The 16,145-nt window shown below is 34.4% G+C and overlaps 1 protein-coding gene across 9 annotated transcripts in view; it reads right to left on the reverse strand.

The window, feature by feature from the left end:
* CDH12 (cadherin 12) overlaps positions 1–16,145 on the reverse strand; it is a 576,725-nt gene that overhangs the window by 130,594 nt on the left and 429,986 nt on the right. For all 9 annotated transcript variants that reach the window (XM_064662120.1, XM_064662078.1, XM_064662095.1 and 6 more), the window contains one exon: positions 2,063–2,357. In XM_064662120.1, the coding sequence (XP_064518190.1) occupies positions 2,063–2,357 (295 nt within the window). The remainder of the gene's footprint in view (positions 1–2,062; positions 2,358–16,145) is intronic.

Below are 16,145 nucleotides of genomic sequence, written 5' to 3' on the forward strand. Positions count from 1 at the left end.
CACTATTTGAAGTTTAGGTTTCCACTTAGGGCACTCTTTTCTTGCCTTGCCTTTTCTGATCAATTTTCATCCATCTTTTAATTGTTTTTATAGAGGAAAATAACATCTGTTATGAATAAATCTTCTAGATATAGTGAATGTTACTGAATAAAGTGAAGATCAAGAAGATCCACTTTTGCCATGGCATCTACTTCTGTTTTTCCAAAGGAGAGTAAATTGGAAAGCAATTGTTTTAAAACACTGTATGCATGACGCAGCACGCTCAATTGTATCTCATTTAGTCATGCAACTTCCCATCCATGTAAAAGTCACAATGTTTGGTAAACCTTAAAGAGTGTTTCCCATGAAATAAAGGCCCTATTAGCATTTAATCTTCTACTGCACACATGTATTTAAGAAAATAAGAAAGGAAGATGGAGGGAGAACATTAGACTGAAAGAATGAATGCATGCACTGTGTTCCACTGTATAAACAGCATCATTCATTTTTATTTTGCTCAGATCTCTCTGATCAAGTTTTAAAAACAATTTAACAACCAACCATACACTCACTGGTGAAAAAAATTTTATTCTGACATACATCAAAATATAACAAATATTTTTCATCTATAAATAATACAACCATAAGTAATATTATTATGCATCTCTATAGGGTAAACAATATAGGGAATCTATAGACAAACTGTAGTGCACTAGTCTCTACAGTTGTATAAGACTAACATGATCATCCCTACATGTCTACTCACATCTCACTTTATCACATTATACCATACCTTACCACAAATTTTAAAATACTACCTCTTTAATTGTTTAGCAACTTGTGTAGACAGCCAGTTGCCTCTCAGATTGACTTTAAAAACATCAACATTCGAGCTCCATAGCTGAAGGGGAACAGTATCCCTCTGCCATTTCAGACTCAGAAAACTTCCAAAACTGTTAGCAACTATAGGGAGTATTAAATGACTAGTACTGGCTTGTGAAGTACTGGGAAAAGACAGTTTAGGAGAGAAAATGGCAATAAGCTGGAACGAACACTGGGAAGTTAGCACTAGGAAGTTAAAGGACTCCCAGTGGAGAACAAATTAATTTCTGGTGTCTGCAGGGAAACCCAAAATGCCATCTGGCAGCAGGACACAAGCAGTGTGCTTATGTTGCAAACACGCTTCTCAGGACCACTGCAGAATCAGCCATCAGGCAGAGACCCGAAGGGCCCATTAATTCTATTCTCCTGCTCCAAAGCAGTATTGATGCTCTTTACATCATTCCTGGCAAATATCTATCACAATGTGAAAATTCTTCAAGCAAAAACCTATTCCAGTGCTTCAGTATCCTTACTAATTTCTTTAGAGAGAAAATTATTCTCTCTTCTGTACACTAGGTTTTTGAAAACTTACCATGTTCCCAGGCAATCTTTTTTTTTTTTTAAACTTAAGAATCTGGTGTACTAAAGATTTTCTTGGACATTAGGTTTTTGTCATCTTGAGTCAGTCTTGCAGACTCCCATTCTTGCATTGTGAACGAGGTGAGGACAATCGTTACTTTCAGCATGCACGGTATAGCAGGACTTAAAGAATTGTCCCCTAATGAATAATTAGGAGATCATGCAAGTGCTGTAGGAGTTTAATAGGCACAAAGACAAGACAGTTAAATGACACGATGCTGTACAAAAATTAATCTAATTCTGTACAGCAAACAGTTAATGTAAACAAAGAGGAGGGAACACACCTAAGTATGTGACATAAAAGGTTTGGAGGTACAGAGAACCCCTGGACTTCAGCATAACTTCCTTGACTATCTCTTTCTATTCTCCTCCTGTCCTCAGAGACTTAAAGTTATTGGCACTCATTTTGGAGGAAAGTAAGTTTATAAATCAGCAAACAAAGCTAAAAGAAAACTCTAATCTGCATATTTCTAAACAAGAGCATTAGAAACATCCCTAATAATAAGTTTTAGAAGGTATATTTTTATTTCATCCTTATCTTTCTTTCCTCAGCGTGAAATGTGCATTAAGACAATTAAGTAATATGCAATTAGTTATCAGGTGTTTAAAGCTTCTTACTCACCCACTGGAGACATTTCTGGGACACTGGCAACATAAGGCCCATCCAGAAACCTTGGTTCATTATCATTAATGTCCTGCACTTTGATGATGAACTCTGATTCAGGCTCTAGTGGTTTCTTGGTGTCAACATCCACAGCCTGAGCCCGGAGTGTGTAGAAAGGTTTTTCTTCTCGATCTAGGCTCCTTATGGCATGAATGTCTCCTGTGGTCTCATCAATAGTAAAAACCGTGCCAGCACCATCTCCCGAAAGGGTATATTTAACAGTACCGACTCCCTTGTCCAAGTCAGAATGAAGCTTGAGAACAAAAGGAAAAATGAAAGGGAGGAAAAGAACATTAATGACTTTTCCTAGGCTGGAAGGCAACTGTTATTTTATTTTTTTCTCTTATGTTATAAAAGGTGTTAGAGGAACTAATTTCATAAGTTTTTAACTTCCTCTAAGTGCGTGCTAAAAATGTGGGTAGCATATTATCTAAGATTTTTACCCCCATCTCGAACATTACAGACAGTGGTTCAGCAACTAAAACTGCAATGAAGCAAGGCTTCAGATTTGTTACAAACTGAAATGTAAGACTAAGGATGGAAAACCACACATAACCATATCAAGCAAATGTGAGATGACATAAGAGAGTGTCAAAAGCTTTCACAGGCATTTGGCTTTCAGAGAAGTAGAAGGGAAATACCTAATTTTTATTTCAAGAGCAAGAGCTGGATGGAATTCAAAAGTCACAGTAAAATTTGGTTTAAAACAAGAAAATATACACTTCATAATTACAGTAAATCCTAAACAGAACTAAAAATACCTTTTACACACATATTTACACACATATTTCATCACTTGCTTCAGTCCTTTCTGAGATAGTCACATTGCAGACTGTGTGAAGCTAGGAGTTTGTTGCTCATTGGAAGAATACAGAACTCATTCTTTTCTGTCTTAATTAATCTATTTCTGCCTTAAATACCAACACACACATTTTCCTGGCTATTAGTATGATAAATCTCTATTTCTAATTTGAAAAAAAAAAAAAAATGTTTGAATACAACTTCTTGGACATTTTTGTCCCTTTCATCAGTGTCTACACTACAATAATGTGGCCTTAAACTTTACTTTAAATGCAGGAATTTTTAGAATCCAAACACAGTACAATGAACTTCTTTCTCAGATCTGCTTCATACTCATCCTTTAAATACATCTAAAATTTTTGAATAACTCAAGGTTACATCACTGATGCTAAAATAGTTTTTAAAATATTCGCCCCTTTGTCCCATCTAATGAGGACTAAAGAGATCTACTATAATGGAGACCGGTTGGAATGGAGTTTTCAAGAGTGAATTCCCTTAAGCAGAATTGTAAAGTGATTATGGATATAGACTTTATTTACATGATGTACTGCTCAAGGTGAAACACAATAGAGGAAACGTGGGACATGAAAGAGATTATGTAGAAAATGAATTACTGAGAAGCTAAATGGTTTTGGTAATGGGGCAAGAAGCTAAGCTACAGAGAAAGAGGTAAAGGCAATTATTAACATTTATAGCTATTGACTCGAGATTGAAAATAGGTCCTTGTGACCGTGGAAGAGGTCATGGTTTGTGGGACAGAGCAAACACGAACATAGTTTCTTCTTTGTCTACTTTTTCATCTCATCATTCTTGCTCAGTGAATATACAAGATTCTGATCTTTCATCTAGCTGCCCCCCACATGTGATTTTAAATTATCTCTCCAGTCCAAAGTAAAGCATTTTGCTTCTGAGGTATTAAGTATTTCCTTGCTTGCAAACTGAAAAGATAATGCAGTCTGAGATAATTAATGTCTGTTTCTTCCTCATCATTTTAATTTAAGTGGCTCAAAACTTCCTACTGTTTCATTATACCTTGCTCAGTAAAGACTTGGTATTTTCTCCATTATCATATACAGACTTACAGACATATATAGAGCGAAATAAATATATAAAAATGATTATGAAAAAGCTCAAAGAAAAAACTTTTTAGAGTGAACTTTAGAACTTTACAGAGCGACCAACACAATTGTTTTATTTATGTCTCTATATTAAATAAAATTTATTTGAGCTTCATTGTGAAGACTACCTTGATTCATACTCCTGGAAGTAAGAATAAGACAAAGCAAAAGAAAATGGTTTCAAAGCAGGAATTTGAAAACAGGGAAGGATGACAAGATTATTGTCTCTACTCCCATCTCCTGTCATCAGATTTGGCACTAAAGATGAGATGGTTGAGTGTTTTTCTGATTGCCAGCTGTAGGTTTTTTGTTCAACTAGTAACAAATCAGGCTGCACTGGATGTTTTATCTGAGCCCTTGGATTATACTAGAAACAATTATAGTTGCTTTCCCTAGCTGGGGAAAAAGGTAAAAAGTGTAACAAAAAACAGGTAAAGCAAGGGCTCTCAAGACAAAGGAAGAGTGAAGTACAGAGACAAGCCTAAACATATATATTTTTTTTTTTCAAATGTACTGGAGATAAAAAGATTAATAACTGGCAAGATTAGCAATTCTACAGTTACAGATGTGTTTGCTGGGCTTCACAAGCATCACTCAGCTAGTATAACCTAGGAACCATTCGACTGATTTGAGCAGAGCTGTATTGCTCTGCATTAGCTGGGATCTGTCACGTTCTATTTATTATCATGCTAATCTGACAATTTTTATACAGGTTTTCTAAGTATTACTGCTGGACAATGGACAAATGCATGTTATTTGTAACCCACACTTAGCTATGTAATTTGTAGGGCAATTCAACATTACAAAGTGTCTAATTACTGTAGGGGAATAGTTGATTGATTTAATTTAAAATGAACTAAATTATCCAACAATAAAAGGCATGGAAAACTGAGATTCAGATGCAAGGATGGAGAGCAAGGAGCTAACATTAGATATACTTATACAACACTAGAAAACAATCCTGACTTTCAGTGCCTGAAATATTCTAGAAAGCAGGTTAGGCTAGAGAAATGCTTGCTATTGTCTCTTTGATTTATGTGCCACAAGCACTGGAAGAAAAGGCTTTTATTTTTTGTACTGAAAGACACACAGAAGATTTGTGAGAGACTAGATTTTTTGACACTGTGTCCAGCAGCAGCTTTAGTTTTGTATCCCATTTATACTTCTTGTTTGAACTTATTTTCTGATTCTTGGTCTTGTGCTATTTGAGCAAAACTACAGGGCAAGAGAACAAGTGCTCAACTCTAACCTACTCCCCTCCTCACAGTCTGTTTACATTTCAGAATCACATGAATTTACTGCGACAAGGTTGTATAAATGATTGTATTCAGACAGATTTTCTTAATTTTATATTTTCCCTATAAATCCTGGATATTAAAAATGCAGCAAAGATTTGGAAATGTGAGGGAATAGTTTCTACTTTTGCTGAAAACTATACTGTTATTCTCACTAAGTAACAAAGAGTTTAGTGTCAGATATTTGGGCAAATCTGCCGCAAGTGTAAAATTAGTAACTCCTTGCAGCAAACTTTGTTAGTGCAGAAAATCATGAATATTTTTCTGTGATGGCAGAAAAAGATGTATCATTCCATAATTCTTGCTAATGTGTGCAAACAATAACACATATGGCAAAGAGATGACTGATTAAAAAATAAAGTATGAATAATAGGATGGATACTACTGTGAAATACATCGCATAAATCTATGCAAAATTTATGACAGAGTTTTTAAATTATATCCAATACCAGATGTCAAATTGAGTCAGTCTACAAGTCCATGGGATCTAGCAATCTGCTTTACCCTATAACAAGATGAAAGCTAGTTTGCTTCAGAGGGACTGAAAAGTTGGTAACAATTTGCTGCTAGCACATCTGGGAGGAACTATTTATTCAATTTTTCTGACAATTATGTCCAGTTCTTAACAAGAAGTATGACTGTATTTTAGCAATAAATTAAGGTCTTACTGCTTCACTAACTCAGTTTTATAAGTTCTTTGTCACTTAAAGAATTCATACAGCTGCACAAATGATTTGATGTTACATATGAAACCACATGAAAGATCAAGAAATGCATTAAATAATGTACTTCAAGAATTGCTTTATATTCCTAGGTAAATTCAACATGGCAGGAGTATGAATCAGATGTACTTGTTCCTCAGTATCCTGAGGTGCTGATTTGCTCCTCAATGTCCTATGCCTCTGATTCTCAACTGTTCACCTTCTCTTTTCTTATACGTCAATGACTTACATTAATACACTTACAATGATTTGGAAAGTCAAATGTGTCAATTCATATACACAGGTAGAGCAATCAGAATCAAAAGAAACTTGACAAATTGCAAGATAGTCTAGCCTTAAAATGAAGCAATCGCTATACCCCCACAGAGAATGCAAGAACAAGGGCTGTGACATCCATTAGGATTGCTGTGATCTTAATTTCACAACAATACGGACATTGAATAGTTGTTGTATGAATTGACTGCTTCCCTTTCTGCATTTCCCACCCACATACAATGAAAAAAAAAAAAAGGTAGAGAATGAAGTAAAAAAGTTTTAAATGTCAAGGAGTGTTTGACAACCCTAAATTGATATATTCATCCTGTGATATACTCAGATTCTAGGTCTTATTCCACTGCCAATTTCGCAAGCTGAAAAAAAAAAAATTCACTGTCCCATTTATTTGTTGCTAGTAAATCAATTTAAATGCTATATTGCAATGCATATCTGGACTGAAAAAAATACTAAATGTTCTGGGATATTAACCCTTCCTTTCCTGCACAACAGTATTAATTATCCATCCCACATCTGTTATCTTTACATAATTTTCTTTATGCAATACATTTTAGGACCTTATTCCACTATTTACTCTTCCTGTATCCACTTCTCCACGTGTCCATTTATTCTGTAGCCACCAGCTCCTCCCTCTGCCCTTTCTTGGGTAAGATGTACAATGAAAACTATTTGAGAAATCTAAACAACCATTCAACTCTAGTATTATCTAAGACTGCAAACACAGAATGATGTCCTGAATTGAGGAAAGGAAAAAAGGCAGGTATAGTAAACATAGACACAAACACACCTATTTTGGCAGACCTCAACTGCAAAAGTCTGTATTGGAACAGGGATACCCTCTACAGGATAGAAGAGTGTAAATGAGTCTAGAGAAACCTTTAATATTAACCACTTGAGCAGACTTTCTATTTGGAAAATTGCACTTCTAAAATACAATTATTCTACACATATTTTCTATTGACAAGAACTCTATGGTCTACAGAGATTTCAAAGTTTCTTTTAAAAATTGATAATTAGAATCTAATGTACTGCTTTTACACAAGTGTATTTATTCCTTCCCTCTAAAAATACATAAAACCTGAAATTTTCCACAAAATAAAAGGGGGAGGGGTGCCAGAGACTTTAATTCAAGAACATCGAGAAAGAAAAACAGCAGTGCTAATCAAATTTCAATAAAGTAGGTTTTCTTTCTTCCCCTCTCTGTCACAGACATATCCACCTTCAGAGGACAATTAGGGACAAGGGGAAATCTTCTCACAACAGAGTCAGTGCAAATGTTTCCTGATCCTAAAAATTTGTATAACCTAGGGCATGTTCTGAATAGTCAGTTAACATGCATTAGTCAGACTAAAGCCCTAAAGCTTGTGTTGAGAGGAGTTAGGATACTACTACAAAATGGGTTGGATGAACGACAATCTGCAAAATAGGTATATGGAAACAAGGAGCAATTAAAATCAAAGAATCATATAATCATTTAGGTTGGAAAAGACCTTTATGATAGCTGAGTCCCAGTGCAAAATGATGAGGTAAAAGAAAGGTGAACAAAAGGATAAAAGAATTACTTTTTTTTAAAGGTCATTTGGAAAAGAAGGTTTTGTTTCCTTTTAAAGTTGAAAATTATTTGCAATAGGAAGAGTTGTCTTTGTACTAGCTTTGCACAGGGCTTTTATAAGAGACTTTCATCTGTGAGCAGACTTTCTTAGTGCTATGAGAATTTCAAAAGACAATTAAAGATGCCAATTAAAGGATGTATGTGTATATATATATATACATATATATACCAAAAATTTAAAAAAAGTATTTGAATTACTAAGCAGTGCATATCTTATTATCATGACTAATTTTCTTGGGGGTGTATTTCTATGTTCTTTTTTTGTTTAGTAAAATATGTGCTTCCAAGAATTGGCATTCTTCTGACTAATTTTTACAAAAATAGTAAAAAACAACATGGTTCTGCATTTTAAAGTCTCTTTCTGTCCAAATTAGATTAGAATACAATCTTATTCAAGAAGAATTAAATAAAAATAATTTATACTCTTTTTCTAATGATTCCTATTTGGCAAATAAAGTTGAACTTTTTTTAAACTAAAACACTAATTATCCAATTAAGTAAAACGTTATCTCCTTATGTCATGGGGATTTAGTCTAAGCATACTAAGTCAGACCACACTTTTCCAATAATAAGTGTGGTTGTCAGTTAGTAAGTTGATGGCAAGAAAGTCATTAGCAAGGAATAAAAGCAGTACCTGACCTGGTCAGTTCAGATGAATCCTCATCCCTATGAACATCACTCACTTGAGGGATCAGGGATTGTTCTTTTTCTAATTCTGCTCTGCAATAATATTTTTGTTGCATTATGTGGAATTTATTAATAACACTTGTAAAATCACAGTAAAAAAAAAACTTTTATGAAATGCCACAGACAGAAAAATATTGATAAAAGAGAAAATTTATGCACTAATAAAATATTGAAAGAATAAAATTTATCAATAATATTGTAAGATAATTTAATTATGCAAGTAAGTATATATGTAAATTACAAATTGTATATATTCCAGATTATTATTTTTGCATCATCATTTCAGTTGGAGATGATGCGTCTGTGTTCCGGTCCTCTCAAACTTTAATGTAAGAATGACTATTGGAAGTAATTTTTTAATTAAACTATTCTTGCTGGTCTCATGTAAATCCATGTTACAATGTTCTCTGTGTACATTGTAACAATCTATGATTATATTGATAGCTTTAAGTCCACATTTATGTTGAACATCATTTGGGAGAAATTTTTTGCAGAATGATAACAGCTGATGGGACCATGAATCTGCGCAGGTGTTACTATAGTAAAGTAACATAATCACGTGTTCCAACAATAAATTGCACTATTGGCCATTAGACAGCAATAGGAGACAAAATTTGAAGAAATTTATCAACTTCCAATTTCTTCTTTGTCCAGTCTTATCCATCCTACTGAAGCAATATGAGCTACAATGGAATGTGCAGCTGCTGATGTCAGCTCAGTGGAAAATGATTTCACCATCTCATCAAATTTTTATAAGTTCAGGATTTTTCAAAATATTTAACAGGAACAGAGTAAGGGATTGAATCTGAAACCCTCACACTCCAAAGACCTTGATGCATCAGATGAGAAAAGTGGTTGTGTCATGTATCCTCATTCATAGGTGTGGCTTTTCTTTTCCCTGCTGTGCACCTGAAATCTGCGGTAAACAATTCTCTGTTTTGAAGGAGCCTGTGGAAGACATCACCTGTTACAAATGGATGCATTTCAGTTGGCACCAGCAGAGCCAATTTGATTTACACCTGTGAAAACACTGGCACTCCCACTGTACCAATGCCTGGCTGGAGTCCCGGTGGCTAAGTGGTAGCATAATGTTGATGCCCAAAACTGAGAAATGAGGGAAGGGCATTTGCCACAAACAGGAGTCTGGGGAAGAAAAATCATCACAGCTTTAGACAGGAGATAGTTGTATTCCTATTCAAGGCAATACTTTTTTTTTTCCTGAACACTAAATGAAGACAACATTACAATCAAATTCTACACACTTGTTATTTAATTGTGCAAGATCTGAAAAATGCTTAATGGAATTGCTGTAATCAATTAAATTTGTAAGTATGAAGGGGTAGTGATCTTTTTGGGAAGTATATATGCTTTCAGTATTTCTGTTTTGAAAGAGGAAACACTGTAAGAATCAAACAGATCTGCATCTCTCTAGATACCACATACTGACAATAATACATTATTTTTTACTATATTCTCTGCTGTATCCCTTCTACAACATATATAAAATATCAATGCATGAAAATATGAATTATGCTGTATGAATAAATATAATAACAATAGACACGAGAGGCTTAGGAAGTTTTTACATTACATATGTTACATCTAAAGCAAAATTTGTAAGACATCTATTAGAAAAGAGTTTACAAATTCTAATGGCAGTCTAATTATATTTATGAAGATAATCTCTCTGAAGATCATCAGATAACCACTGTTCAAAAAGCTGAGAACAAGCAGGAACTTTATATTGTAAAGTGTCACTGAAATTAAGCTGTTGGCAAGGTTAGATATTTTCAGTCTAAAATGAGGTGTTTATGCTTGAGAAGTAAAATGACAAAATCTGTTTTCTTTCAAGGATGTGTGAATGTGATCCATTTTCTGTAGAATTATACTTTACAGATGTCTTAAGCTACAAGGTATAAAATCATGGTTAACTACTTGGGCATTACACAGAAAATACCATTAATATCAGAGGACACATGCTTAATTTGCCATCTCACCTAATAATGGGTCATGATATTATGTACTTGTTTTTTTTCTTGAGATTTAATTTCCCATGGAAGCTATAACTACAGCCGGTCAGTTGCATGACTTTTTTTCTCTTACAGTAATTGTCCTACTCATGCCAAAAGGAATATCTTTGTGTAGGCTGTAGGATTAGTTATGAATATGTCATAGGGAAGAAAGTGTAGGGTATACCATTTTGCTTCTGAAGTGACAGACAAAAAGACAGCTGCCTGTTGATGACTGTCATGCTGCTGGAAGCGATCATGACTCTGAGCAGCTTCCCATTCCTTCCCTTGGTGGCATTCACTTCTCCACCCTAAACATCTGAAGCCAATTGAATTCCCCTGAAATTCTTTATATCATACTGTTACATCTAGTTAAAGGAATAAAATGGCTGCCTTTTTTAAGCCTGGCTCTTTTGAAATTAATTATGGAAAACTCAAACTTCTTGCTGGAGTTGCTCTTCTGAGCAAGCAGCAACCTGTTATGAGGAACAGTATACACTTCCACACCATAGCTGCAACTAGAAGATAAAATATATATATCCAGCTATGTAATAATAAACATCTAAGGGCATAGTATTCATGAAGTCAGTTATCTCCTACTGTTAATCAGTCCTAACACAGAAAACTGTGGTTAGGGGTTAGCTGACCTCCACAGTCACAGAAATGGTGCACATGAACACACACAAAGTGAATCCCAAGCCTGACTCTGGCTCCCTGACTCAGCTGTACAAAATCTCCGCAGATAGCTTCTCTGTAAAGTCAAAGGCTCAGTATAGTTCCTAGAAGTGCACTCTACTTAAGACTCCCTAAACTAAGTTTACTCTACTTTAGGAAGTCACAATTCTACGACATGCAGAGACAGGAAACAACACAAGATCATTATACAGACTACAGTTGCACTACCTAGTAGTTTACCTATGCTGAATTTTTTCCGTGTCAAACATGATAATAAAGATTTAAAAAAAAAAATCACTGATAAATGCACACCTTTAAAGTACTTTCAACACAGTCTCTGTCATAAGCTAAAAGTTACAGATTCTTGTATTTAGAACACGAAAAGAAAGACAAGAACTATAGGGTCTCCACCTTTTCAAATAAACCATCACTGGAAACATATGCTGAAAGACTATCAGTTTAAAATCCATTGCATTTAGAGAGACTAAAGATTATAAACTGATTATAAAAGTTCATGCTTAATTTGACATTGATTGGAACTTTAGGTAGTAAATTTATCTTTTGCTGTTTAATTTTTTTATTTATAACAGTATGCCCTTCAACTCCAGTTTGATCTGGGATGGGTTTAGAGCAAAGGCCTATTACATTCTGTTGGTGTTGATGAAGCTCTCTTCATTTTGATCTTTCCCTTAATACATTTCTTTTTCATTATTTCAAATATTTTTCTTAACTGACTACATAGCAAATGAATATAAAACCTCCCTTCTTATGTATTTGAATTTAATGTTATGTTAAATACAGAAAACTTGTTCTGTAAATCACACTTTCTCTAAAGCTCTGTCAGTTAAGGTGTCTCTTTTTGTTTCATAATGACACACTAGAACAAGTAGGGAATCACAGAGTAGAAAGATTTTGCCTCAACCTGTCTATCACTGTGACAAGTCATACAATCACGAAGTATTTGACCACTTCTCTCTTCTAAATAGGTAAAAAAAATCTTAGTTATATCATAGAGGTGCAAAATATCAATTTTAACACATATATTAGAGGGATAATTTTACGGCCTTTACAGGCAGAGAATTTTTTGAGTGAAACATAATATCTTCTGAATTTTTAACCACTTTATATTAAGTTGGCCCAAAAAACCCAGGCAAACATGCATCTGTGACACACACACACACAAAAAGCCCCCAAAATAATCCAGCTGTCATGAATGAATAATGCTTGATGTGCAAGTGATATAGGAATAGAAAGTACAGCAAAGAAACTGAAAGACTTCTTCTGTGCCTAATGCATCAATTCCAAAAAAGCACAGTCACATGCATCATGTTCCAGTTGCAAGATTTCCTCATAACAATGTTTTTAAAGGCTGTATTATGACATAGCAAATGTTGATTTTACTAAGGTTCCAGAAGCAGTATAGGAAAGGGTTATGTCATATGTATTTCTTTCATTTTGATAAAGCAGTACAGATAAGTGACAGGCTGCATGGTTTGCATTTTCTTCTGGTTTGAAACACAGATTTTTTAATTTTTTTTTTTTGATGTTTTGCAAAAATAAGAAAAAATTCTCTTTCAGTGAGGTCTTTTAAGTAATCAACCTTTGTATGGGAGAAAAGTAAGTTCCTAAGACACAGATAAAAGCATCAGGTAGAGTTTGTTCTTCAAGCTTGGATTATTTAAAACAAGCAGCATTTATACAGCACTATGTAGAACTGAATCAAATCCCGGAAATCCTGTATATATTCTAAGTTATGGATACATTCATATTTCACATATCATTAAGCTGCACTCAGTAAGAATGATATGCCTTCTTTTTAATAGAAATGTCACACCTAAGTACTAACAAGCAAAAGAAAAATATCTTCCACAGCTCAAGGCTAAATCATTTCTGCTTAAATGGAGCAGTTTAATTATAAATCTGAATGTAATTATCTCTGCTGGATTTTCCCAATGCAATTTTTAAAAACGTGTTGAGTTTACATGAAGTTATATGCTACTTACAGCTATAACTTGCAAGATTTACTCATGTTTTTAATGAATAAAGAAAAATCTTCCTAAAAATCAGTGGAAAACACAATGTATTAATTAAAGAATTTTCAAAGCTTTATAATTTGGAACAGAATTGTTCAGCTGCTGTAAGATCTCTGTTTTCTATAACTGTGGCTGTACTTATGTTTTATACTGATGAGCTGAAAGAACAGCCACCTCTGCTGCTGCTATTGGGGATGGAGGAGGAAGAGAAGAGTGTAGAGTAATTTTATCTGAGAGACAAAAGGGCAGGAAAGTTATTCCTACAGGGAACTTGGAAGAGGGAAGAAGCAGGAGGTGAGGAATAAGAACTGTATCTGGGTGAGACTATATTCTATCTTTTTTCTGACAGAACTGCTCAGTGAAACAAGAGAGGAGTTAATTTTTCCTAATCCTCCTGCATATGGTACTTTGATAAGTCCTGGGGAAAATAATTTATAGGGGCAAAATCTCTTCAGTCTCCTAGGAAGTGTAACCGTGTCCATAAAGCCTAAATCTTGGACTTGAAAAATTCAATGGCACAACTCCCATTGTCTCCAATTTTATTCCATAATAATTACAGCCTTGCAAGTACTAGCAGAGTACTTTCCTGCAGAGCATTAGCAGGGTTCTCTCCTGTAGACTGAGTGTAAACATTCTCTTTTGTTTAAGTTCACACACTTAGGGAAATTTTCTTTCCACCTTTAAAAGTTTTACCAAACTAAAGGTCTTAAAATGGAAACAATAGAAGTCTTTTCTTATGTGGAAATCATTCATCATCTCTCTCTCTACCCCTTTCCCGCCCTTTGATTTTCCAGAACTTCAAATAAAAATATTTCTGTTAGGCAGAAATGACTGTGAAATCCTTCCACTGGTGCAGGAGTTAGTTGTTACATGGCAGAGGTATTATCCATTTATAAGTATTCACAGAAGTAAGGCTTCTTTCACTGAAAAATGTTGCAGCTATTGATAGCTAAATTCACCTGCATTTGCAGTAGCTGTTAATTATGATCAAGGAAGTAATTTTAACAAAGGGAACCTGTTTTTAGAAATTTTCCTAAAAAATATTTCTTTGGTTTGATAAATGACACACGTGCCCTTTTTGACCGTAATAACAGACTTATCTATTAGAAAATAATTATTGTCTGGAGACCTTATGAGCATCAAACATCATCTTTCCTTTACCATCTGCCTTTAAGTTTTCACAGATTTGCAACAGAATACTCAAGTTCATCATCTTATGACACTTACTCCAAATGTAGAAACAAGGACTGAGAAACATGTTTGTACCTCTTCAAAAAGACAATTTAAATATTTTTACTCACTGAATAATACAGAATCTTACAGTGAATAAGGCACTTTAAGAAATCATACAATCTATTGACCATCCATTTTAATTGTACCTGAAAGATGTATGTATAGAAACTACAAATTTATTAATGATAATGCAGAACACTGGCACTTATTTAGAATTAGACCAGATAAAATGAAATAGCACCTATGTGTTAATGAAGCTCTTACTCTAGCAATATTTGTACCATAAATTGAACTAAATTTAACAATAAAAGAGAATGTATTCTAATTTACATAGGAAGAAAAATCAATTACTGCATCCAGTTCATTCAGAAAGGTAAAATATAAACAGAGTGCTTTTGTTTAAAACAAATCAAATAATGAAGAAGTAATTACCCTTATTTACTACTGAATTTGCCAAAAATTACTAAGCCAGAAAACAATAGTTATTTCTGTTGCCCTTTTCTTTTTTTTTTAGGGAAAGATACTCTAGATAGACAAATTACTGGACCTGTAGAAAGCAAGCACCTCTATTTCTATAAAAAAATCAATTATTAAAACATTTATTTTCAGTGCAAATTTATTTGTTAGAAAATCTCATTTCTTTGAAGGATATCTGAGAATGATTGATCTTCTGCAGTATTTATTCAACTAATCAGAATAGGTTCAATGTGGTGAAAACTGCCTCATGAGTGTGTTCTTTTCTAAGGAGTGCTTACAGTAATTGAAGAGTAATGCACTCTGCCATTGAGGCAAGCTATATTTTCCTATCTCATTCAGGAGGCAAGATCTGACTACTAAACGCCTATAGTGTATGACTATTTGTACAGAGCGGGTACAGTCTTTACAAAGACAGCGTGCAAACCACCCATGAAAAGCCACGCAAGGACGTACTCTGCAGATTGCACTTTATTTGCGTGTAGGAAATAACATCTAACTGCCAAAACCCATATCCACAGCAGGGCACAGGTCTATTTATAACAGCCGCATGCCCCATAGAGCTTGTTCTTTTAAAGGAACACTGGGGAGATTGATTCAATAGGAACAGAAAAAGGGTTTATAGACAGAGCTTCCCACCTTCCTACCCTCACCTTCCACACCTGCACAGGGAAATAGCCATCCTGGTTGAGCTGCTATAAGATCCAGTTTACAGCTACAACCTTTACTCTAAAACTAAGTCTTTTGAGAGGCTGGCTTAAGAGAATGAAAAGAATACAGCATTCACTTGTCATGGGCCTTTTTAAGCTTTCAGAACAGATTCATCTCTTGTTGGCATCCAGCTGGCCTTGTTTTGAGTACTGCAAAATATGTTTTGAAAAATCATGTAGCACTAACAGAAAAAAAAAATTAGGCAAGACCAAGCTTTTGATTTACTATACGTGTGCCTTAAAAGTACATACTTTTCATCTTAATGATACCTTTACAAGAAACATGAATTGGTGTTGTGGGATGCCAAACACCTGTCAAAATGAAATTTCATGCTATAAAATCATGAATAAACTATGTCCCAGCACACTTACAGCCTTATCAGGATGATGTTCTTCTGT

This window comes from Pseudopipra pipra, chromosome 1 (genome assembly GCF_036250125.1).
Source record: "Pseudopipra pipra isolate bDixPip1 chromosome 1, bDixPip1.hap1, whole genome shotgun sequence".
In the NCBI taxonomy this organism is placed as follows: domain Eukaryota; kingdom Metazoa; phylum Chordata; class Aves; order Passeriformes; family Pipridae; genus Pseudopipra; species Pseudopipra pipra.